Source organism: Anser cygnoides, chromosome 5 (genome assembly GCF_040182565.1).
Source record: "Anser cygnoides isolate HZ-2024a breed goose chromosome 5, Taihu_goose_T2T_genome, whole genome shotgun sequence".
Taxonomy (NCBI): Eukaryota; Metazoa; Chordata; class Aves; order Anseriformes; family Anatidae; genus Anser; species Anser cygnoides.
In genome coordinates, this window is record NC_089877.1 from 20,092,095 (window position 1) to 20,118,770 (window position 26,676).

At 48.3% G+C, this 26,676-nt stretch overlaps 1 protein-coding gene across 10 annotated transcripts in view; it reads right to left on the reverse strand.

The window, feature by feature from the left end:
* TSPAN4 (tetraspanin 4) overlaps window positions 1–26,676 on the reverse strand; it is a 412,293-nt gene that overhangs the window by 177,756 nt on the left and 207,861 nt on the right. For 7 of the 10 annotated variants that reach the window (XM_066997986.1, XM_013174382.3, XM_048058647.2 and 4 more), the window contains one exon: window positions 13,565–13,644. The exons of 1 other annotated variant lie outside the window; for it this stretch is intronic. In XM_066997986.1, the coding sequence (XP_066854087.1) occupies window positions 13,565–13,627 (63 nt within the window). In that variant the 5' untranslated portion in view covers window positions 13,628–13,644. Of the gene's footprint in view, window positions 1–13,564; window positions 14,177–14,212; window positions 14,367–26,676 lie in introns of those variants that run through there. 2 more of the 10 variants (XM_013174381.3, XM_013174384.3) reach the window with 2 other exon arrangements.

Genomic DNA, 26,676 nt, shown 5'->3' on the forward strand with positions numbered 1-26,676 from the left:
CTCTTCAGTTGCTGAGGCATCCGCTTTGCCAGCTCAGGACAAAGTCAGCAGCAGCAGAATCGACTTGTCACAACAAAGCTTTTTGAAAAACCTTCTGGAAAGCCCTGGAGATCCCAGAACATGCATCCAAGATGTTGGTAACCTTGCAAAAGCTTCTCATTGTGCCTTTTACAAAGCCCAACTTTGCAGCCTCACTCCCCGCTACCTGCACATAACAGTACCTACCACGGCGTTCCCACCAAAATCTCCCTGGAGGCGAATGCCAGTGGTAACACCAGTGCCAAGACAAGCGAGGTTTCCATCAGCCTGTCCCACCGAAGAGCTCTGAAACATTCGTGCTGCTAAAACCAGCGAAGGTCTGACGTGGGGGAGCGGGGAGTGAGCTCCCATCCACGGCTTGGCTTTGCAGATGGCAAATTGTGCTGGAGCAGGAAAAGCAAGCAGATGCCCAGGCTGGCCTTCTCACTTCTCTGCTTTGTCTGCACACGGGGAAGGGCAAGCTAATATTTCTGTTTCCCTGATTAAAAAAACAAACAACAAAAAAGCGCTGGGACCAGCCTTTCGCTGAGCTACCGCAGACTCCCTGACAAAAGCGATGTGAAAGTCTCAGCTGAAGCAAGCACGCAGGGGTGGCAACGGGACAGACCTTCACCAACGCGGAGCTACGCACGGGTAAGCGCGGCACTGACCCAGCCCTGACCAGGGCGGGCTGGCCATCGCGCACACGAGGCACAATACAGCATTTTACTCAGTGACAGACAGCCCAAGGGTTGGTCTGAACTCCCAGATCCATGCCTTTTTAACACAGGACATCCACCAAAAAGCATGATGGCCAAGGACCTCTTCGCTGTGTGTTTGGGGGAAAACCAAGGAAAGACGATAGCAGGACGGAAGAGACTGGACTGCAACTGTAAGTCGTCGCCGTCTGCACTGGAACGCTGCTGGCTGAGGCACCTCAATTCCCTCTGGAGAGAGAAAGGCAGACTCCAATCCGAGCCCTAAACCAAAAGCTTTGATCTCAGCTGCGTCAGGCAAGGCACCCAGAACTGGGAAGCCCTTTGTAGCCCCCTGGCTTCTGCTTTGCCTCGCTGGGAGGGAGAAGGGGCAGGATTACAGAAGTGCTGCCCAGGAGCAGAGACGGCACGTTTAGCAGCCGCGCTCACCTCCCCAGCCCCAAATGCTCCCTGTTAGGAAGTTTCCCCTCCTCCCGTGCTCACAACACCCCGAGGAGGCTCTGTGTCGTTTCTGGAGGTGCCAGGACCCGTTGGCACAAGGATGGGGCACTAGCCACGAGGCACGTGGCACCTCCCACGGCAGCAGCTCACCTCTCCAGTCCATCCCACTGCACCCCCGCAGGCTGGGGGCAGGCGCGGGTCCCAGAGCCGCTTGGCAGCACAGGCACCTCTGCTGCTCCACAACAACCCCTGCAAGAGAAACTGTGCAGCCCCTGTGCCTGTGGCTCAGGACCTGCAGGCTGGACAAGACGTGGTGCATGGGGACATGGTTTAGTGGGTGACATTGGTGGAAGGGGGACGGTTGGACCAGATCATTTTCCAACCCTAATGATTCTGTGATTGTAAACCCAGCACAGCACACACTAGCAGGGGTTTCAGTGCCATCGGAGCCCCCTGCCCTGCCCTCCTCGGCAGCAGCCCCAACAGCTTCACAGCAGTGTCCGTGGATAGCTGAGGCTTAAAGGTTTGTGTCTAATTAACATGCCACAGCCATTGGAAACCAGCTGCGCCCCTGCAGCTTCCCCGCTATTATGGGCAGTGCTTAGAAAGATCGGACAAAGCATTTGGCAACAGGGGCGAGAGCTGAATTTGGGCACGGAGCGACACAGGGTGTAGCTGCAGAGACAAACCCAAAATCAAGCTACTCCGTGTGCAGCGCTGGCTGTGCAAGCAACCGGTCCTGCAGTCGGAAAAGGGGTTAAATTGGGCTGACATTTGGAGAAAATGGACCTGTTTGGTAATTCAGGGGAAGATTTGACACCTCTACTGAGCAACTGAAGCAGTACATAATAGCTAATGATATCTGTGATGAGAAAAAGATGGCTGTTTTACTGAGCGTAATGGGGGCTGAAGCCTGTAACTCGCCGAGCAACCTACCAGCTCCTATTATACCAGCAGACAGCGCAGCGTGCGCCAAGACCTGCACAGTCCCCAGCCCACAGCCACCATGTGGCCACAGAGCACTTCTGCTTTTAGGGACATGATAAAAGAGAAGAAAAATCCTCAACATGTGGCTGGAGTGAAAAAATTCACGGAGTGCTGCCAGTTGGGACAAAACGAGGTGATGCAAAAAGAGGGTTAACTCACAAGGGGTAAGAGAAGGGAAGCAGACCAAAAGCAGGTATTCACGGCATCGAGTGGGGCTCTGACATACCCAGGACTGGCTCAGATCCCCCCCAGCGGGATGGCACATTTGTGCAGCTGCTTGGCCACGTGATGGAGGGCGAGTGCATATGCTGCACCAAATGGCAGCCAGGACGACAACCCCTATCCCTTGGCTCCTCTCCTTTTCCTTTTTCCCCTCAGTAACATTTCACCGGACGCATATGCCAGGGAGCTGTAATATCCTCACTGCAATATGCCCGCCTCATGGGCACCTTTCCTGAAGCAAAGCACGCCAGGGAGAAAAGGATGCGAGCGTGGGCTTTTGGTGTTGCAACCTCGGAATCCAAACGAATCCTGGGTCAAAGGGAAATCTTGTGGCAGCCATGAAAAATGGGGGATGTGTACAGAAGTTGTAAAAACCTCCTGAGAAAAAAAAAAAACACAACCATGTTCTCTCAGAAAGAAATAGAGCAACAAGAGCAAGTACAAGCAGTTTTGAAGAGAACACGCCAGAGAACATCAGATTTCTCAGCTAGTGAGTTGTTTTGGAGTCCATAGAAAATAGGGTACAAGTGCCCAGTACAGGGGACAATAAAGTTATATATACTTAGACACACACACACACAATTCCAACTGGTAGAAGTGAAATTTAAAATGAAAGGCCTTCTTAACCTCCTCTTAACGGGATTAAGTTGCGAAAGGGAGCGCTCCAAGCACATGCACGGGGAAATCCACCCTGTTACTGCCGAGAAGGTGACATGTCACTGTAAGCAGCTTGTGCTAAAAATACAAAGCAGGGAATTGAATGGGTTATGCATTATCCTGGAGAGAGATTTCTGCTACGGTGACAAAGCATGAAGTATTTCCAAGCTCCGACCTCACTGCAACTTTTGGCAGAGCAACCGGACTCTTAGAGGAAGGTACCAGCAGCTAAGGAAACAAAGGAAAGCAAAACCTGTGCCTGAAGAAGGAGCAGCTCCTTAATTTTGAAGGGTCTGTGGAGTATTTGCTGACAAAGGCAGAGGCACAGAAATTCAGTACATGTCAGAATTTTATCTGAAGTTTGTCTAGGGCAACGAAATGTCACTACAGTGTCAGCAGTGGAAAGAAACGAGGCTGTCCAGTCTGGGGGTTATCAGGATTACAATTTAAGCAGTCCTGTAAGTGAAGACATCCTCTTTGCTTTGCAGCAGGCCTTTTTTCTCAGTAGCTGTTAGTCAGTCTTGCTGCACAAATTATCTACCTAAAGCCTACTTAAAAATGTACCTGTCATACAGGATGGTGGTTTTGCTGCCACGTTACCACGCCAGGATGACAAGGACACCAAAGCCCCCCAAGACACAATCAGCACGTTCTCCATGCTACATGCTGCATCCCTTCGCTGACAGAGACATGGAACAACTACAAAAAATCCAAACTGAGCTCATGCTGATTTTAATACATAGAGCTACAAGGAATGGGCTCGGGACTCAGGCGCACACAAATTGTTCCTGCTCTTCTTTGCAGTGAAAGACCAGCTCCCAAGGTTGCCTCCTTTTCTGCACCACTCTTATTGCCAGACAGTTCTTACCAGAAAAGGACTGGAGCGCTACAAAAGGGAAAAAGTCGTGTGGACAGGGGTCGTGGAGTGACCCCAAATAAACAATGAAACAGCATCTGATTCCTCACGCCCAAAGAAGATGCCTCAGTGCATCCTTTGGGACTGGCAGCACATGCATGGAGGACAGATTAGACAAATTCTGGGGTTTACGCTTTAGTTTGCAAAGTCATTCTAAACCAGGCAAGCATTCTGCACGAGCATAACAAGCACGGAGCAGATGGCGGATGTGTTAAAACTCTGGCCTTCAAGGATGGGAGCTCGAACAGATTGCAAGTGGCAGCAGAACTCGATTCACGTCCAGAGTTCCAGTTGTTGGGTTGAAGAAAACAGTATCACACGCGTCACCTCAGCTCCTTCCCGTGCTGCCACAAACGGATTAGTGAAAAGATTTATTCAGACATGCAAGTAAACAATTTGTGCGACAGCCCTGGATAAATGCTGCTTGCAAAACAAGAGCGCAAATTTTCTACTGGCCGACACGAAGGCAGTCTGGCTTTTCCAATCCTGACAGGTGCAACGCAGTGTGTAGGACACAACTTAAGGTCAGTTTGTAGAGGGACTTTAGAAAAAAGCAGTGCAATAAAATGGCCACAAATAACCACACCAAAAGCATAGCTTCTGTAGGGAATTTAAAAAGAAATGCTACTGAAAGACAGCAACATTTTTTTCTGGATGCTTAAGTGGCTCCATGACAAACCAGAGCTCTGTTTTACGGTTTATACAAGAGCCCTAAATCCATCTCAGCCAGTACATACCTTAAAAATGGCCAGTGGTGAATACTGACGGAATAAAAAGCATCAGCAATGTCACAGACATGCTCTGTACTAAGATGACCTAAAGAAAAGTCCAGATGTTCGAGAGAACCAAACAGTCTTCTGTGGGGGAAGCCATCAGATCTGCCTTTCCAAGGCCAGCATCACAAAGGTATCAGGTCCTGGGGCTTGCAGAGAAGGGAGAGAACAGCCTCACTGAGCACCCAGCTCCATGCTCGCTCTTGAAATACTGTGTGGCCACCAGGCCAAAACAACTGGCAGCAGAAGGAAGGCGTTCTGCTGCAGGTTTCACTGGGCCCTGAGGAGTTTACTTGCTTACCAGGGAAAGCCCTTGCCATCCACTGCAGAAATGACTGGACGCAATCCTCTGGCTGTTCAGTCTGACAGACAACAGAAGGGATCCCTCCTCATCTTAAAAACATATGGAATACCTTTCCAATACCATTTTGTTTTCCACACGGATCAAATGTCCGCGTCTGATTTTCTCTTGCAGTTTGGGAGCCCATCGAGGAACCTGTGCTGTCTTTCCTCCGCTGCAGGGAAGGAGGAGGTACAAACCAGCCTGGAACCACTATCTCATCTTGCCACAGCAGCCACCAGCTGCTACCTTCTCTTGGAGATGAAGCTCTCTGGGCTCCTTTCTGCTCCCAGGGGAAGCTCCTTGCTCTCAGCTCCGTTGGTTGTGCCCCTAGTGCTGTTGCACAGTTTAAGCCTCCACCCCCTGGGCAACAACAAAACCTCACGTCCCAGAGCCAGCATTCAAAGCGGGGAAACCTCTGAGGCACAGTTCCAAGACTGACACGCAAAAACGCCAAAAAGTTCCAAGTGGAAAAAACTAGACCAAACCCAAACTAGACATCCTGGTTTGGTGGAGGACTTGTTAGTGTTAGGTCAGAGCTTGGACTACGTGATCTTGGAGGTCTCTTCCAACCTAGACGACTCTGTGATTCTGTAAAATTCCCATCAACGAATCCCTCCCAACATCCTCCATAGCAAAAGAGAGCAACCAAGTCCCATTCCCTCCCCTTGCCTGACTCCCTTCCACCCGTCTGGATCCAGTGCTGTCCGATGGCAGCACAGAGAGCGCTGCTCTTCTGAATCCTCGGGGGCTAGAAGGAAACTGCCAGCATGTTACACCAGCAAAGCCCCCAGCGAGGGAACTACTAACACCAGCAGAAGGACTTTTGGCCACTACAGCAGCCCTCCGAACACACGCACCTTTCCTGGCACAAGCACAATTTTGCTGGTGTTACTGCAGCTACGTAAAGGCTTTGTAATCCCACCGTAGCCCTGCCACATAGCCATTCATTAAGTCAATGAGATTTCTGCTCCTAAGTGCTAAGCCTGTTTTAAATAAGAGACTTAAGTTCTTTAATTCTACGTATTCCACCTCGCGCCAGCTGTGTGATCGCTGAAGTTGGCAACGGTGACAAAGAAAAGCCACGCAGGGAAAAAGAAAGTGAACTTCGTATGGAAGAGTGAAGTGTGGACTGCCCTCTGCGGGAAGGACAGGCAGCTGCTTGGTTTCCTGACCCCACAGCACAGTTCTGCTCTCCAAACTAAATCCTATTAGGCTCAGAGGAAGGGCTGCTGCCTGCCTGAATGGAGTGGAAGCAGACACTTGGCAGTTTTACCTGCAGAACATCCATCTACTAATGACAACCAGCAGAGAGAGAGAGCTCCCACCCTATGTTACACCCAGGGGCCTCTGCAGCATCCGAGGCCCCAGAGACAGAGCCAGGAATAACGTACAGAAAACAAAGTTCCTCCCTGGATGCCTCCTGTAACAGACAGGTGAATGAAACACGTCAGCACGGGGTGCTGGAGGAGGAAGAACACGAAATTAGAGCCAGCACAGATTAATCAGTGTTCACGATGAATGTGTCTATTAAGCACAATCAGCGCTGGTAAATCACTGCTTTGTCCTCCCGTGGTCATCAGGTGCAGCATTTACCAGCAGCACAGCAGATGATGTAAATTCAAAAAGGAAGTCACAAACTACAGCTGGAGAGGAAAGGGGAGCTCTAATCACAGGGATTCTCCTGTGGAGTATGGACTGGGGTGAGAACATGAAGATGCTCGTGAGGAGAGCAGATAATTAGGTAGAGCATAACACGTAGAGCAGAACCAAGGGTAGACAAAGCCATAATATAATACAATATGCCAGGATAGATCAAGCTGGTCTGGACTCAGAGCCAGCCCTAAAGCGTACAGCTCAGAGGCACCCCAGGAATACGATAACACAGAGCAACGGCTGCTGCCGCACTGCTGTGAATGCAGCTGAGAAGAAACAAAGGTACTGTGGGTCAAGGGAAGAACAAAAAGGGCTGTATCAGCAATTTGGAAAAGAAAGACAAAAAAACAAAAATAATAATGAAAGTCTTGGAAGTCTATATACAAAAAACTTACATGACCAGGTCATTCTGGTCCTTTGTCCTTGTACATCAACTTTCTGTCTCATCTAAATGACCATTTCAATTGTTTGGCATCTCCAGGGCAAGTCTCAGCTGAATCGTGTTAAATTACAAACCTCTGCATGAGTTCACACTTGAAGCAGGTTGGGAGGGTTTTTTGGAGGGTGTTAGTTTCCCTATTGAAGACAGATTTAAGATGCGTTACAGTATGACAGTCTAATTACAGACTGCAATTTCAATTTCATTTACTTCTGTTGCGTCTTGTGATGGTTTAACATTTCCTGGAGAAACAATTACAGGACAGTGCTAAGAAATACAATTTACCATCTCCAATTTTCACAAGCGTGAGAATGCAAGAGCATTCATTCCATCCAACTCCACATTTCCTTTTTGACCTAGCAGTGCTCGCTTCATGCTATTAACAGAAAGAAGTGTCTTTACGTATCTTAAATACATACTTTATATTATTCATATAGTAAGTTACACAGATTTGCTATCTCAGCAAAAAGTTGGGATTCAAATTTAAAAATCACCCAGCAGTATTAATAGCTACCATGTTCAAAACAGTAGTGTCTGGAGACAAACTGAGAACGATGGCAATGATCTCATCCGCCTTTTGCTTTTGTCTGTATAGTTCCAAATATTGGCTGCACTAGATTTAATATCTGTCATCATCCAGAAGAGGGAATAATGTTTGCAGCCATTTCACTCACTGCTTTCAAAAGGCCAGTTTCCCCACAGCTGCAACGGGCTGTGTCCTGTGGGTTTATCCACTGGAGGCTTCCTCAGTTCTCTGCACTAAGAGTAAGCCTGAATTAGATACAGTAGATATATCTGACAGCAAATCTTATAAGGCTAGGTGCTTAGTTCTTGCCAATACTCATGGCCAAAAAACTTATCAGTATGTCAGCAAACCCACCTGAAGCAATGAAGCTACTCTTTGTCATGAGTAACAGAAGCAGAAACTGGCCCACAGCAGGCAATTTGAAGACGGTATCTAATATACCGTCAACTTTAAGGCAATTTTTTTCTGCTCTATTAAGAGCCTTCCTAGCCTGGTTTCCTAAGGAAAAGAAGATTATGAAATAGAACTGTGTTGGCTGTGCATCCTACAAATAACTAGCGAGTCCATTTGTCACCGTCAGCCTGATTTGACAGATACGTACCCTTTCAAAGTCATTAACTTCCTAAAGGTTTTCAGAAGATAGGCATTTAGGTAGCAAATGCAGCCCTTGGCAATGCCTTCACTGGGAGATAAGGCTCCAGCATGATCCTCAACCCCTATTAGACATCAGAATCCATACAGGAAAGAGACAGTATGAATGGCACCGCTACAGAAAAAGCTTTAATTGCTGCTCATATAAATCAGACATCAGGTAATACAATCATCTCTCTCTCTCACTTGATATCCGTTCTCAATAGTTCTGCCTCACACGGCATTGCCATTTTCTGAAGCCTGTAATTCCCATATCAAATGACTTTCCTATCTTTAAAAGCAATGCTCCTTAAAAATACATCCTCAGAGAGCCTTCACAAAGTCAGAGGCAGAGATAAGATGTCAGTCAGAGACTGAGCAGTTCCTGGAGGAGGTAAATAACAAAGGAGAATCAGAGGCTGGGAGGTAGCTAGAAAAAAATGGCATTCTGTGGTAAACTTCCCACATATTCACTGCCTAGGAGTACAGCCTGCACTGCTCTTTACTTAGTTTTCTGCCTGTCAGAAACCACAGAGCACCACGCGAGCAGCACATGCGCGCCTCGTCCCCGCTCCGCCAGCCCTCGCCCATGGGGGATGGCTGTTAAAATGCCTCCCCGCTCTGCTGCTAATGTTTTTCCACTAACTTAAGACTGCAGCCAAGTACAACTACAAAATGATCGCTGTCCTCAGCCGCTAACAGTCTGTAGCGTTGCTGGCTGCTTCAGCCATCAATCTCCTTCAGGTGGCTGAGGCAGGATGGAGGCTGCCGATGAAGGACAAGGAATCCAATCCAACAGTTGGCTGCTCCTCTCGCCCAGCTCCCTGGCCTTTGGGTGCTCAGCTGCCAGCCCTCCTCGGCAGATGGTTTCCCAACGAGGTGCAGGGACATGGCGGGACACCCCTCTGCCTCCACCCTCTGGCCACACTTGGCCAGGATGGCTCAAGGACCGGCCAGTGCCCCAGGAGCACTTCCAGATCAAGCTGTTCCTTCCTCCTGCTGCTCCGAGCACATGCCGCCCTGCACGCTGCGCCGGTACTGCAGCCCTCCAGTACTGCCAGCACAGACACAGCTCTTCCGTGAGATACCTGCGGCCACTTGAAGTCCAAGGAAGGAAAACTGCCAGTAACAAGGGACTTCTCATTTTCATTACTCCTTCTTTCCAATAAAGCCTACCTGCTGGAACGGGAGAAAGTCTTCACATGCCATTTTGAACACTTGGACTTCTGTACAGAGCATACGACACTAGTGTTCATTAACGATGGAAAGGAGATGCGCATAGAAATGAGGAATGAAAAGTTTATTAAGATCAAACTTCTGTGCATCCTTTCTTTTTGTTGCTGTCTCCTCTCTGTAGGCCGATCTTCTACAACAGCATTTTGCAAATTCTGTGCTTCACTGAATTTCTCTGTTGGCTAGAGCATTATCTGAAGGGTCAGCATAGGTACTCACTTCTTGGCGGGGCAAGTTGCTACCAATTTAGCTAGTCTTCTCTAGCACAGGATCTCCAAGGAAAGCAAGAGCCACTGGAAACACGGGTGTAGTTCTGTGCATCGCGGTTTTTGAGTCTTGGCGATTTGGGAGTTACAAGTCAAAGAAAGTAGGAATGCTGGCATAAACCAGGAGGGATTAAGGAGATAACATTTTTCTTTCTACGGCACTCTCACAGCCCTTAGGATATATCCTACCCATTTTCACCAGGAAAAAAAAAAAAAAGAGAGAGAGAAGAGAAGGCAAGCAGAGCATTGGAAAAAGAATATAGTTCATTTTGCTGACTGTCATAAAGAATCTCTGGATATTTGGAAGACTGAATGTGGAAAACAAATGTTCTTCCCTGGGTATTTCACAGTGAAATACAAATATTTCATCAGGAAATAAAAATATTCTGCTTTGCGATCATCTGAGGCGATCTTTAGTCTCAAGGGTTTCAGCAACTCAACAAAAGAAAATCGAAGTCCACAGAAATGAATGAAGTCAGGCAAGTATTGTGTATCAGCTGACAAAAGTTATTCCAGAGCTTACAAACCAATGCAGTGATGCAAGGGCGGCAGCTCCGCAGCTGGCAGCCCTCCAGGAAACAGCCTCTGAATGGCAATTCCCATCAGAGCGGCAGCGCTGCTGTCTAATAATGTTTTGTCCACGTTCCAGCACCTTAATACCCCAGGGTAGGCGCAAATGCACCGTGAGTAATTTCTGCAGGACTCTTCATGGAGAAAAGAGCAATTCTAGGACTCTCAGATCCTCGCTCCACGTTAATAGCTGCTGGGCTGCTGTACCAACGGACGGATTCGGCACCAACACTGACAAGGCACCTCGGCCTCTGACACTCGTGAAAGAGCTCTGTGTTCCCTTCAACACTCCGAAAGGGGAGGAGAAATTTGCTCTATTTTCACGGTAATATGACAGCTTGTAAAAATTTTACAGCGGGAGTGCAGCACCTAATCCAATAAAGCTTGCCAGGAACATTTAAAATCAAGGTCTCTGAGATTTTGCTTCCTATAGATTCCCCAGACTTACAAGGAAGGGTCTTTTCCTCAGAAACGCAGCACCAACCCCACGGGAGTTGCATAGGGCTGAGGACTATTTTGCTGCCCCGCTGTGGGAAAGATAGCTGGAAGTGCTGGGGAATAGGCTGGAGAGATGCACAAAAAGGACTGGAGTTAATGAATAGGAACAGGAGAAAGAAAACAGAAGTATGCTTTGTGAAAAGGGAAATCAAAGCATTTTCTCAAAACGGAATAAAAAGCAGGAATGATCTATAATAGGCATTTAATTCATTTAATGTAACGACTGTACTTTATACACGGAAATAACTCTGCAATTTCTATTTTGAGGTCAAACCATGGGAAAAAAAAATTCTCTTCCTACTTTGTATTGTCTGTCAATAACCAACTACCTAGAGAAGGGTGGAGGAAGCAGAATAAAACAGCAAAACTTCAGCAAGCGTGCAAGCAAAGAAAAATCCTGCCTTCTGGCAGAGATGCTTCTCCTTTAATTTCACAGAAAGTAAAAGATGACAGATAACGGATACCAACTTGAAAAACAAAACAACAGCCTCAACAACCTGTAATCATTCCAAGATTTTTCATCATTAAAAACAGATTATTTCTTCTTTTACGAAAGATAGGTCAGCCTAAACCAGTACTTTTAAAAATAATCTCTTTTGAGTTACTTTCTCCAGTGTAAGAAGGTGAAAAGCTGCATCTATTACAACTACACGCTGTGCAAACCTCATTTGGACATGATCATCATCAATCACTCCTGCTGTGCAGGTAGCATGCGAAAAGGAAACAAAACAGAAATCGTGCTGCAGTATTTGACACCACCCACTCCCCTGCTCGTACGCCTCGGTTCACCAACAAGCAAGTTCACATATGGTTATTCTCTCTTTTTGGGACCTGTCTTTCCTCTCCCTCCAGGCATTTGAGAATAGCTTTGGTGATTTCAAGGGAAAGCCAAAAACCTCTCCTTCTCTCTTAAAAGATTACGGCTCCCTTACTGAAAAGGGAGCCAAAGATAAACTATTGTGTGTGATCTTCCCATTATAAGTAGCACGCTTACTTGCAGCACTACCTGCCTGCATCGCGTGCATATGCTTCAGTGGAAGATGAGTATTGTAAAAGGAATCAGAATGCAGCGCCATGCGTAGTCCTGAGAAGAACAATTCATGCCAGCATCCGATTGCATTTCTCTAACACACACTTGAACTAGCTGACTGTGCTGTAATTTTGAGCAGGGACAGGCGGTAGAGGCACAAGGCTTAAAAGGGCAAGAAAACTAATGCTTTTTGCCTTTTTCGGAAGGCTCTGGAGTAAGCTAGGATATATAGATGATATTTAGAAACCCAGAAGCAACCAGCATCCAATCTGAAAGACAGACGGCAGTCTGATCAACACTCCTCCTACCAGCCTACCTAGGGTGTAAAGCGAGCACCCTCCTTGTATCGCATGGCTCGGGGTAGCAGCGTGCCAGTTCAGGGGGCTGGCAGTAGTTTATCACACCCTCGCTCCTTGCTATGACTCAGGCCAGCAAAAGTTGCCTGCACTTTGTGTTTTCTGATGCACCAGCACTGCAGCACGCCTGGTTTTAAACAGCTGTACAGCAGCGCACACTAGAGAACAGCTTTTTACATCTCACTCTCAGCCCTCTGCTTACCTCTGACAACTCGTGAGAGCACCGGGCATCAGTAACCAGGACACGAGAACATACATTTGCAGACAGACACCCCCCTCCCGAAGGGCCAGGACAAGAGCGGTGTCACTTCCTGACACCCCTATTTCCCTCAGCATGTAAATAAAGCACTCTGGACGTTCAAAGGCACCTCCTGAGGACCTCTCAGCAGATCCTCACACCTCAATGGGTGACTTTGGACTACAGTTCACTTACTCCCCTCTTCGAGCAATTGCACTACCCCCTTTTTTACACGACAAATGGCATTTGTAGCCTGCACCCCTTGCTGAGCTCCTTCTGCAGCCTATGCTCAGTTTCACAGCAGAGAAATACCCGACCACCCTGCTGTCAATAGCCACCTCGTTTATCAGAACAGTGACGTACTGAGGCACACCCACATGTCCCATCGTGGTGTCCTGCTGACACACACGTGCCTTGTAGTGATTTGGTAAGCCCCTACCCCAGAGCTGCAGCCCCAAGAGAAGCGAGGCAGACTCTGGGTGTCCCTCCAGCCCTCTGCGCCAGGTCTCCAGGAGGGAACGGCAACATCAGGACCCATCACCAACTGGGACAGAGGACGATCAGCTGGAGGTTCCCAATACTGGCACTGATGCTGAGACGCACCGAGCGTGCCATCCTTGATACAGCAGTGGACGTGAGCACGTGCTCAACTTTAAAATCACGAGCAGTCTCAGTGACTTCTCTGAGACCATGCATAACTTTTGAGGCAAGCAAATGCAAAAATGAGAGATCAAAGCAACAAAATGAATGTATGGCCCTCACTGTAACAAAGCGATTAAGGCATTTGTGCAATCGACCTCTATAAATGCACTGTCTTGCCTTGTAGCATGGTTTTGAAACAAAGATGAAGAGCAAGAAATGAGAGGGTGAAGAAAACACCCTTGGCAAGTTGTCCACACAAATTAACAAGGCCAAAGAAAGGGCAGCCTAGGCACCATCTTGCTCAGCTTCCAAGCTTAAACTTCTAAGTTTAAAAGCAGCAACAAGTTCTCTTTCCACCTTAGTAAGCAGACACAAATACAACCATCCCGCAGTTTTGAACGCGTACTCACCCAGAAGAGAAGGTTGAAGACAAACATTAGGTACTTGATACACTGCAGGCAGTTGTGAGCCATGCTGCACCTCTTCAGTTCTAGGAGAAAAATAAATGAGAGATCCAGGTAAAAGACAACGTACTTGTTTCCCTTGGGGGACGTGTACTTAGCCTTGGTGGCCTTAGGGCCCGGGTTGGTGTGGAATCCAAAAAAAGAGTTGCTGGCTGCCCCAAACTGGCCGCCATACATGCTGCTGTAGCGACGGAAGGCGCCATTTGGGAAACTGTAATCCTTGCTGTCCAGGGAAGGGCTCCTGTGGTACGTCGACTCATCGGTGCTGGACCTGCGCATGGTGGCTTCGGCTGGTCCCGGCGCGACTGCTGCTCTGACGACCGACGGCGGCGCGGGTGGAAGGTTTGCGCTTTCCTTTCCTCCTCCTTGCTACGAATCCCCTATTGCTTTGCACCAGCTGTTCTTTTGTCTGCCATCCTGTCAAGGAGTTAGGCGGGCTGTACCGCAGCAAAGTTGGGCGAACTGGAGCCGGCGCAGCCACGAGTTGGGGAGAGAGACTTGTGCGCGAGTAACCATTCCCTCCGGTGTCGCGGCTGTCCCCCCGGACCCCCTCCCGCTACCGGAGAAGAACCCCAAGACAGAGAAATACTGTACCCAAAGCCCCGATTTTTAAAAAAAAGCAAGCGGGGTCTCGCCGGGATGGCGGGCGCCAGGCGAAAGCCCGGCTCCTCATGCCGCGCAGCACACCAGCGGGGGGGGGCCGCCGCCCGGCGCCTCGGGCGAGGGCAGGCACTGAGCGGGGACCCCCGGCCGGCGCCCCCCGGCTCCCCTCGGTTCCCCCCCGGCTCCCCCCGGCCCCTCGGAGCCGAGAGAGCCGCAGCCGAGCGCCGCCCCTCGCCTCACGGCCCGGCCCCCGCTCCGCCTCCGCCCGCTGCCCCCGCCCCGAGCCCCGCGGGGAGGCTCCGGGCCCGGACTGGCAGAGGCCCCAGAACCCGGGCCGAGCCCCAAGCCCTCGGGCCGAGCCCCCCGACCCCGGGCCGAGCCCCGCTGGGGCTGCCCCTGCCCGCCCCCGGAGCTCGGCGGCCCCCGCCGGGCCCTGAGGGGGCCGAAAGCAGGAGTCTGGGCACGGCCCGAGGCAGGTGCAGGCAGCGGGTTAATTAAGAAATTAAGAGAAATGAAAGGAGCTGGGGCTGCACACAGTCTGGGTACTTCACCCCTGCACGCCGCCCTCTAGTTGCGTTAATGTATGAACCGGGTCTAATTATTTCCCTTCGTTTCCTTCACTGACTCTACTAAAGTGGGAGGTTTGTAGGGGAAGAACGAAGCACAAGACACAAGGCTAGGCCCTCCTGTCCCGTCTGCCCCAGAAACTTCACCTGGCAACTTTTCTGCCCCTCGCTTCCCTGCCTCTCCCAGCAGAGATGCTCCACAGCCGCCACGGAGCAACTTCTGCCTCTCCCCCTCCTGTCCCTGCGAGGTCCCGGCCCTGTCCCCAGCCAGGAGTCCGCCTGGCCCCAGGAGCTGGGGCTCGTCCCCGAGCTTCCAGTGCGCTGTTTGTTGTTCTGGCAGCAAACAGCTCTGCCTCCAGGCTCCCCCTCCGTCTGTAAACGCATACACACAAAGCCCCATGCTAAATGGTATAAAAGAAAACTGGGTCCGGCCTATAGAAATTGTGTTCAAACTGTGGCAGAGCCGGTCACTGCTACCTAACACAGGTGCCAACGGTACCGCAAGCACAGCACGGAGGCCAATTCGGCACGTTCACACCGAACTGGGCGTCTGGAGGCACAACAGCAGCTCGCTGGGGCTGCTGTCTGGACTAGCAAAGAAGCGGAAGCCACCCCCTTGCACCTCATGGCAAGAACTCAGCAGTCCCCAGGAGAACTCGGTCCTTGCTATGGGTGGAATCGTTTGTAAAGCCAAGGCCTGCGGTAAGGCAATGAGTTTCTAAATGCTGCTTCTAAATAGCAAACAATAAACATCAACACAATGCGGGTCTCTTTCAGACCAACGCAGAAAAACACGAGGAAGGTGTGCAAAACTGACCTCTCCAGTCATCGGCGTTCTTCTTTCTGACTCTAATACCAACAGCTGATTAGAAACAGAGTCATTTGGGACCCTGCCATCAGACGCCTCTGGGATCACTCTTCTTTTAAACCCTGCATGGGCACGGGGAAGAGCATGGAAAAGAGAAGGGCTGATGCGCTCGGCTTTTGCCCATCCCTGCAGGAGAGTGGACGGAAGGGGCAGGGACACGCTGGGACCTGTATCAGCCTTTAAAGCCCTTACAGGAGGGATGCTGCAGTCTCCTGATGCTACAGGCCAGCAGCGATAAAGCAACATTTACAAGAACAAGAAAAACAAAGCTCAGAGGATTCGTGTCACTGAGCCATTACATCCCCAAAGGTGACTGGAGGGGTAGGTGGACAGAGCTTACACGTAACCTTTTGGATAACGACTGAGCCTAAAACCACAGCCTGGGCCTCGTGACTTCTATTCACCTCTGCTTTCCGTCCCCTTTTCCTCTCCCCAGTTGCATCTGTACCTTCCCGTCCTAGGGCCAGTCCGTATCGATTCCTTGACACAAGAAAGCAAGCGCTGGGCCGGCTCACCAGCAGAGGCCCAGTGTGCTGTGATTCTGGTGGCACGCTGCCACCCATGTGGTAACAGCTCTGCTCTGAGCAGAGGGCTGGTGCCTCCCCAGAGGCTCCAGGTGAAACCCCAGCGCTGGGAGAGGAGAGGCAGCACCCCGACAGTGTCAGACAAGCTCCGGGCAATACGTAGGAACTGTAAAGGAGAATTCTACTTGAGCTTTCCTCTCTTGATCTCGCAGCTGAAACCACTGCTGCCTTCCTTGCTCCTTTGTCCTGCTGCTCGCCTTTGGCTTCTCTTTTGGTGCACCATGTTTTTTCCAAACCCAGCTGCTTCTTCCCCTATTACACCTCCAAAGCTTCCCTTCCTCCTTCCCAGGTTGCATAATGCCTCTGGACCCAAAACCAACAGGTATTTGCATACCACTTTGGTACAGTGGTATTTTCATACCACTTTGGATCAGGCTTTTGCTTTAGCCATTGAACATCACTTTCTATTTCTTCTCCATGATCTCACTTTCACGATTACACATGCAACACCATCCATCCCCTTCAGGTCACACGATATGCAGCCACTAAGTCACCTCCTCATTAATTTAGTCTTCATTAGTCCTTTAATGGTTGCACTGGCTTTCCCTCTACCAATGCTTCTCGTCACTGCCTTCAAAACTCTCTGCACCTCCTCCATCCTCCCGATGAAACAGCCCACTTTGCATTAGCCTCAGAAGCCTGTCCATGAGCATCTCAAAAGCTCTAAGAAGTGATCCATGAAATAAATACAAATAAATAAATAAATCCTGCTAGAAATTATTACTAAAACATCCTATATAGGTACAGGGTAGGTATCTGGCAGTTCCTCCCATTCTGCCACAGAGGTACAAAGGCATGTTTATGAGAGGTTATACTCCTTCCTAGCAGTTTCATTGAACAAAATAGCTAACTTCGTACTTCCTTGTACATACAGAGATCACCATGTAAAAACATTAATAGAAACCACTGCCCACCCCTTCTTCAGCAACACATCTAGTGAGCAAACCCTTTTCATTTTATGTTTTTTCCTTCTCTGGGTCCCTCCCCAGGGCAGTCTTAACACCTCTTCAGCCATGGTTTGGTTTTGATTCAGCAACAAAGACTTTGTAAAAAGCCATACCTCTTCCAAAGCCTAACAGAAACACTGCCTCTTCTGACTTGAGGGTGAATCCAAGGTCTGGGCCAGGCTGGCTGTTTCAGCTAGCAGAAAAACCCCTCGTGACGGGGTCTTTGACTTGTTTTCCTATATTCATTCTGCACAAATCCCAAAGACCAAAAGCACAAGGCGAAAGGCAAATGAGAACATGATTTTTGAGCTAGGTGACCCCCACCGCCGTGGCTCTGCAGCCTGTGCTCAGCAGGCTCTGCCCAGCCCTGGCTGGAGGTGACCGGGGGTCCTAGGGGCACCCTCCGAGCCAGCGCCGTGCGGTTGCCTCTCTGGAACAAGACTCCGTCTGCAGGCCGCAAAATGGAGAAATGTGGCGAGAGCGTTGCTGCACGTCAGCCCGCCTTCTGACAGCCCACCCAGCGCACAGCAGCAGCAGCTACGGGGCTTCCTCCCTAAATCCTGCTCTACCCTAAAAGTCCTTGAGGAGAGGCTGGAGAGCGGGGCCTGCTCAGCCTGGGGAGGAGGCGGCTCAGGGGGGTCTCATCGGTGCCTGTCAGTACCTGAGGGGACGGAACCGGGCTCCTGTCAGTGGTGCCCAGTGCCAGGACCAGAGGCAGCGGGCCCGAAGTGGGACACGAGAGGTTCCCTTGGAACCCCAGGCAGCACGGCTGTGCTGTGCAGGTGCTGGAGCCTGGCACAGGCTGCCCAGAGGCTGGGGGGGCTCCTCCTTGGAGAGCTCCAGAAGCCACCTGGACGTGGGCCTGGGCAGCCTGCTCTGGGTGGCCCTGCTGGAGCAGGGGGGGCCAGGTGGGCCCAGAGCTCCCTTCCCACCTCAGCCATCCCGTGGCTGTGTGAAGGAAAAAGCCGGATGTTCTAGAGATTTCCTTAGCTAACACAACCTAAAGATCTTTTGACATTCACAGCTGTACCTGCAACTCCTTTAAAGATTCATTGATGCCTCCAACAAAACTTTGAAAAATATTCTAGTCAGAAGCAATTTCACTTATAGAGCAGACTTCAGGGTTCTTTTTCATTTTCTCTTTTTTTTTTTTTCCTTTTCTTTATAAATAAGGAAATTTGCATGGAAAAAAAAAAAAGGATCTTCTCTTCAGTACTTAATAGCTCATCTCCTTCTGCTCACATGCCACCTGAAGTCATGATCTTTGGTTTATGGCATAATTAGTTGCTATGGAAATAACATAATCAGACACTGAGAGAAAATATTTTGGGTATGATTTACAATGCTCTTTATTTAAACCTGTGCAAAAGTTACTTTTGCAGAACCCTGACTGCTTTTTACATGCTGTCATCTGCATAACGGTTTCCATCACCTCTGCTGTGCATTCAGACGCCCTGGTATTGCTGCATGCACTACGCACACTGAGAGCATTTCTTGGCCCGCACGTGAGCAGCTGCACGTTCATACAGCAAGGGCAGCAGACAGGCATGCAGAAAAGCTGGTATCAAGTCAAACCAAACAAAAAAAAAAACTCGCTTTAAAATCTGACTTGGGATTGGGTCCCAAAACCCTGTGTACCACAGAGCCCGTTTGCCATTTGTGCTTTCTGCACTTTTGCCATGCTATTCTTTGCTAATGATTTTCTTTCCCCCAACAGTAGAAGTTTTAAGTAAGGAGATTCCCTGTAACCCCAGCGAACTCTGCTTACTCCCAAGTCCTGGACAAAGAGGATCATTGCTTCAGATGAAAGACAAGCAGTGCCGGTTGCCGAACTCTTGAGAAGCAGAAGTTCTGCAGAAGTCTTCCTCTGCCAGTGTCTTCAGTAATAAAGGATGAAGGAACAGAAATAAAGAACATGCCTGACACCCTGTTCAAGATGAGTTGTGGCCCAAAGAAAACCTTTGTCAGGACCTATCTTTGCGGTGTCAGCAGGTCTTAGCAGCACAAATGCAATTTATGTACTAGTTTTCCTAAAATCAGGTTACATTCTCTAACCTGAGAAATCAGCTGACGTTCAAAGAAATGCCACTTCAAACACACGTATGGTACTCAGGATCTTTCTGTCAAGTATAAAGCAATCAATCAGACACAGAAATCTTTAAACTACACACAGCGCTGATGGCTTGTGAAAGTAGGTATTTTAAAGCAGAAGCAAACAAAACAAAACAATGACTTAGAAAAACTGAAAGATTCATTAATGCTCCCTACCAAGTGTCTGCTTTTCAACATCTTCATGGATTTTCCCCTGAAAACTAAAAATGGATTCTGTTCTTGTCTTGCACCCTTAAAATCAGGGCTAGGGCTCCGTGAGCATTAAGATAAGTTGCTGTAAATTTCAGCTGCCTTTCCAGAGCTAGGAAGGCCTAGCAACATTCGTTGACCTCCCAGAGCTCCAAGTGCTCAGCACTTTTGAGAATCAGGTCACGGAGAGCTCATTTCTGCAAGGTACTCGACCACCGACTTAAGTACATAAATATCTCAATGCAACAAAAGTAGCAAGCACACACTTAAATATTTTTATGAGCGGGACTGCACACAAGCATGAGGAACGCAGTGTTTCAAAGGCTGCAGGCGGAGCAGGACTCTGCATACAGCTGCTGTCACAGCAGCAATCACACCGTGAGCACACAGCTCTGAGGTTGATGTTCTCAAACCTACTGGTGGAGCTGGCTGGGAGATGCCTTCAGCCACGCCAAGCAAAGTTGGTTCAGATGGTCTGAAATAGGGTAGGGAGCTCTCCTACCAGCAGCTCAGTCAACGGATGCGAGCGAGCACGCTGAGACTCAAAGGCAGGCTGGGGAAGTCATCTCTGCTGCTGGCATTGCTGGGTCTTGCTGGCATCTCTCTCTTCACAGCCAGAAGACCTCAGTTTGCTCCTAGCTCCCTTAGGCTCCTTCCAAAATCCTACCTTAACGACAAATAAACTTCTGTTTCCAAAAAGGACCAAAAATAAAATCCCTGAGGAAGCAACAGATTTCCTTTTCATCTTGAAGAAAAACACTAACTTCTTGGAATAAGCAAAAGGATGTTATTTTTTATGACACGGAAGTTCTGTCACACCAACTCAGGAGGCATTTCTTACAGTGCAAGCTGTGCTGGGGAGAGTTTAAAATTAAAACTGAAATATTAAAGAGCCTCCAGCAAATTAAAAGAATATTTGAAAGAAAAGAATAAACAAGAACGCTAGGTGATGATTAAATGTTAATGTTAAAATGGAACGGACCTGTGCAAAGAAAATGCAACCGGCCATATTTATATATTATGTTATCAGCTATTATCCCTTTTCCTTGATGTTGTAAAGAATCACAGGGCTTTTATCATCCCACCTACTAACAGTAAACAGCAGTGGATCTCTTATCGGTGACATCTCTGTACCCATTCAAGCAAAAAGAGAAGAGCTTCTGCTGCCAAAAAAAAAGAAAAAATTACGGGCAGGAGCACAAGCTTTGGCTTTCTCCTTTGCCATTCTCAGCTTTCACAGCACTCCTGACATCAGACATAACTTCGGACATACATTCAAATATATTTTTCAAACAGATAACACATACAGGTGAACAATTTAAAACAAAAGCTGAGGATTTACTCCTAAATGATAGATTAGTGAGCATAACGGTGGTAATACATTGACTAAAAATGCTCTTTTGGAAGAGAAAGTATCATCTGCACTGGAATGCATATATCTGTATTTATGCGTTCACATCACCTTTAGTTTCAGGCAGCAGAGGTGTGATACCTTTTTTGCAAAACCTACCTAAATTCAGTTACTGAAGGTAATACAGAGACCCTAATCCAGCAAATTCGAGTTGTCTAAACTAATGCTAAACTCATCCCTATTGATTAAGGCACTCGGTGGTACTTAACTTTAATCATGGTGCTTTGTTTGGACAGAACTAAGGACATCTCTTACAGCTTTAATGATACGGAGTGAAGGATATTAAATGGTTGAATTTAGGGGCTCTCACTGAAAAGGTACCTGCAAGGTATCTGTTTAGACTTCAAAGTCATTGCCCGTTTCGCACACTGGCTAAGATTCTGGATTTACTCAAAACCAAGTTCATGCCTAAACTGCACCCAAGTTTTTGTGCTCAGCATTTCCTACTGGTTTGCAGTAGGCTTTCAGATATTCCTGCCCTCTAGGGAAAGCTTGGCACAGGACCTCTGCAAAATTTAATCCTGCTAAACCTAAGCCCTAGCATACGTTAAACTGCTAAAACGCAAGGTCGACCTCTGCTGCGGTCTGACCTCTAAGCCGTTTGTTTACTGCATTACGCTTATGGGGATTTTTATGAAGGCCGATTTCTATTTTACAAAATGATTTCTGTATCAGATCGCTGAGAAGCCAGCTGAAAAGCAATTAGGAGCGTTCCCACGAAAACGGTATTTGTTCCCTGATGACTTTCAGAAAAGGCAGGGAACACAGAAAAGAAGACCCACACTTCTCAATGTCTGCATTCTGCCCTCTGCCTTCAGACGGCATTTCTCACTTGATAGGGAAAAAGGACCTCCTTCGAAACTCTCTTATTTTACACTTATTTCCAGGTATCTGAATACTATATTAAGTTTCTCAATAGTTCTGGTATTAGGAATGATGATGGTCTAAAATAGTGCATAATTATGAGCCTATTAAACTTTAATTAAGCTGTTTTATAGCCTTTTACAAGTGTCACCCAAACCTATACTGAAGGATAAACTGTATTTTAATCTCCATTTTTTACATTTACCCTGTGGAAAGAGATTCGTTATAGTAAAAGCTAATTATTTCTCAGACTACTACCAAACACTACACAGATATTCCAAAGCCCAGACGGCACCTCTCCCGTTGCCCCCATCCCAAGAAGCAAGATGCTAAATGTTTTGGCCATGGCAGCAAGCAAAACTACCCAGGAGACAGCTGCACCTCCGCCTGCCTCAAACAGCACACGGCACAGGGAGCCTGATCCTGATATTGCTGTTAGTTACGTTTTCTCATGCAAGTTCCATTTTCTTAGGCAAGGCAGAGGCAGAAGGGTTGAATCCACTGCTGCGGGGCAGGGTTTCCTTCCTGAGCTGTGTAAGATGCTGTGGGTATGACAGGACAGATGTAACAGGGCATTGAACCTCCAGGTCCGAGAGGGGAGAAGCGTGCCAGCTCCAGGGATCAGACAGCACCTTTCTTGTTTCACAAAGCTACCACGGGAAGAGTTGCAACACAAACATAGCCCTTTTAGACAGAAAACCCAACCCAAACCATCACCTTTTCTATAAGGAACCGCTGCGACAACAGCTATTAGTCCTCGCCTGTCCCGTGCCGCTACCTCCGATAGCAGACTCGAGGAGAAAGGGAACCAAGCCAGAGTTGGCTTCGGCGAGACAGAGGCACAAATGGGATTTTCCCGCACGGAGTAAGTTACAAATCCTGCAAACTCGTGTCTGGTGCAGCTGGAAGCTGACAGCTTCAGATGAGAGGAATTTATCATTATTATTTTAGTAGGAGAGCAGCTCGCTGATTGCAGCTTGACAACTTGAGTTAATTACTTGATGAAGGGTCTGCCGCACACTGCCTGGCTCTACATCTGTGGACGACAGCACAATCAGCAGAATGAAATCCGTACTTAAAAGGTCTTTGGTCTTTTTAACCCTAAGCTACAAATCACAACATCCACATAACAAAACCTGCAGATCAGAGGAATTACACAAGAGGTTCCCCTTTCCCCAGCCCTCAGGACACTCTGGTCTCCACTGCTCACTGAAGCTCATAAACAGCCAGACCTGACTTCAAAAGCAGCCTCTTTTCCTCCTGGAGGCCCAGCGGTTCTCAATAATAAGATAACTGGTTTGAGCTCAACCTGGCAATGTTCCCTTACGGCTGCTTTCCCCAGCAGGGAAACACCAACTCGCAGGTTCTCCTCTGCTCCTGCCAACCACCAGGTGGGATTTAGCCACCTTGTCAAAGAGATTATGTCAAGAGTGCCTGGCCCTACCTGTGAGAGCAGTGCGCAGAGCCCATGTGCTATTTTACATCCGAGTTAGCAAAAAGTTAAGGCTCTTTACTAAGCAGCCAGATAGAATAATACGTACTGCCATAAGGTCCCAAACTCCTGAGAAGTGCAAACGACAGGGCAGGCTTCTGGGAAGGGAGTGGGAACAAGAACAGGATGGCACTGGTAGAGCTGCAGCCTCGTACAAGCGGCAGTGACTGCAGAAATCGAGCAGGCACTCTGCCAGACTCCACCTGTAATTACACGGTGTCACTGTAAATCTCTCTGTGGCCCTGCTTCTTAGTGTAGAGGGGAAAAAAAGCCTGTTCTTTTTGTTCCGCCTTCCATATCCACATTCTGCACTTTTCAGGGCACACAGCCTTCCTCCATCTCTCTCTTCACTTACCACCTAGGAAAATGAACTGCAGTTGTAGGTGCTCCCTTAAAACAAATTAAAGCTGAAAAAAGGAAACTCCAAGAGTCACCAAGGGGGCATGTCTGAAACATGGTCAATCAGGAGGTGCTGGAGAGCAATCAAGAGAAAGGAGGCCACTTCCTTTAGATGAAGATGACAAAATTTGAAGACAAGCTCTTGTCATCAGAAGCAATGAGCAGAGTGTAAAAGCAGTCATCTCACCTCAGACACCTGAACCCTGGAAGGGGCTGCAGAGGCAGGCAGACAACTGTGGACTGACACAGGAGCCAGTATTTAGTGAGAGACGTGCATGGCAAACAGAAGAGGCTGGGTTCAGAAGCTACAAGGCTTTGCTAGTTTAATCCTGGTGCGTTTTCATCTCCATCCATCCCTGCACAGACCCTGGTACTGGCGTGTGTCTGCGCTCCTCCAGCACAAACGTTTCAGACCTGGACCCCTGCTTTTCCACACTTCTCCAAGTACCATAAAAGTGCACGCAGGGTTTTAGGACTATTTCCTCCTGGTTTAAGAGCAGCTCAAATGAATCACCTTCCGCAGCTTTGCCATGATTTTTAAGCTTATTTTTGACTGTTCTGAGCTCTGACAGCAGAGAGACTCCAGCGAGAGCCACTCTGAATTCTGCCTTCACTAGGATGTTACTGAAAGTCCTGGGATGAACCAGGACGGCACAGGTGCTGCGTGCAGTTTAAAAGCAAAACACTCTGCAGCAGTAATGTTTGATTATTTAGGGGACCTCAAAGATGATTTTTTATTACACTCTAAACAAAAAAACACTTTCCATGTTGACAGTAACTCCCATAACACAGCTTTCAAAACAAAACAACCACAAAATCCAACAGACTGTACCCACGATGGCAATCCCTCAAAATTAGAAGCAGCTTGTTGGCATTTTTCCCAGGAAAAAAAAAAAAAAAGTGCACACAGACCTTTTATACTTTTCACAAGATCAGCGAACCTCTGGGGTTTATCCACTCAGCCAGAGGCCGGCACAGGCTGGGCATTGCAGTGCACGAACACCACTGCACGAGGAGTTTGTTTCCCTGGATGACTACGCTCACACGATGAGATCAGCGAGCAGCATGGATGTCTGTAACTTGTGATCAGCCTTATCCCTCCCACCCAAGACAGAGCCCTTAACTTGAGCGCTGCCTGTGTCATCTCCGTGCTTCCGGGACAGAGTTATTAGGATATAATAAGCAAGCTCCTCAGACTAGATTGATGAAACTAAAGGAATCAATCTCCTTGGTCGTTCCCCAGCCAGTTGTGAATAAATCCCTGTAACAGCAGCAACGTGAGCCAGTAATTTATTGTAGGACCAGGTTACAGAAGGTCCTAATCTCAAACTCTCCACTGAACCTACAATGATGATGGTTGCAGCTGCGTTTGAACCAGTAAGATCTGTGCGTCGATTCTGCAGTAGCAGGGCAGAAAAGATGCTGTGCCACACATACCCTTACGCACTCTTTCAAGAGATATCTGAATGCTGTCCAAAAATTAATTACATGGCATGACGAGCTCTGACAGCTAGCTAACTAGACTGCTTGATGGCTGGGATTTTAAATAGGAATACTTCAAGGGGGAAACTCTGGAACAGGCAGCGCTGTCATAACAGTCTGAGCTGTCACAGAAGCATACCACCGAGACAGCGCGGTGGGCTCCGAGACCACAGCTGCAAGGGGAACTAAAGGTCCTGGGGGAAAAGGACCTGTTTCACTACATCTGCATCCCACAGCCATGCTCAGGACATCCCTCCTCCCAGAGGGCTGGGATGGAGGAGGATGTCAGTCATCTCCCGACTCCATTCGCCCCGGTGAGGCAGAGAGGGAAGCCAGTGCCAGCACCGGCTCTTGGAAATCAGTGTTTCACTCTCAGCCCACACCTCCTTTCGGAAAGAAAACAACGAAGGCTTCCACTCCTGCAGTTATCCTCCTTCTAGGCAAAGGGAAGGGACAAAGAAGCACAGATTACAGGATAGAAAACACCCAGAGAGTGACTTGACAGCGAGTAAATCTGCATGTTGTAGGGATCATGGCAACAGCTTCTGGCATCGCAGGAGAAGAAACAAAATTCATTAGACAACAAATAAACTATGACCTTGTGTTTACAAGGCAGACTTTTAATGTACCCAATTACTTCAAATGTAATGATGACTAGAAGTCTCATGTTACCATTCGCACATCACCTCTGAGAGGCCTGGGTTTTATCAGTGTAGGGTTCTTTAAGAAAAAGGGTCGGGGAATGCATTAAATAGGGAAGATTGGTTTCAGTGGAAGCTGGGTGCCGGCTTCCCTGCTATCCACGTGAAAATCGCCCGTCTCTTCACAAGTCTAGACAAACACATTTCAGCACAAAATTGTTGTTTCAAGCGTTCGCTTTGCAATTTGCTATTCTTATCTGCCTCTATTATCTGCATTAGTTAGCAGTTTCTTCGCTCTGACTGGATGATTCCCTGTGCCTTTAGGTTTCAAGATGCTTCTGCAAATATTCCCAGTACATATGTTTGTGATGAACTTACATATCATATCAATAAGCATGCGTCAGTGCGTGCACTTCCACAGGAAATCACAGTCTGAAGAACTCCACTGACACCTCTGTGAAATGGCTTCTTTCACTTTTTTTTTTTTTTTTTTTTTAAGTTTCTTTTAGAACTGTTTATTCTTGGCTTGGACTTTGTTGGGGCTGAGCTGGGACCTGCCAGCCTCTCTTCTTTAGAAATGGGGAGCAAACCTCTACCTAGATAGGTGCATTGAAGCGCTGTTCACTACCACTAGATCTGCTTTTAACACTATATGCTGATGAAACGAAGCCCTCAGAGGCTCATGCTCCTCAGTCACGATTCAGATGTAGAAAGCAAGACTCCCAGCCACTGCCAAACAACTTAATTACGAGGAAACCAAAAGCACTGCATGGGTTTACACCAACCGAGAACCCAGACGACCGTCTATAACTGGAGAGGCTGCAGCTCAGGCGAACACCACTGAAGTATTTCCCCCCGTGTATATGCTGCCTTTCTCCTGCTGCTGTCCTGGAAAATATC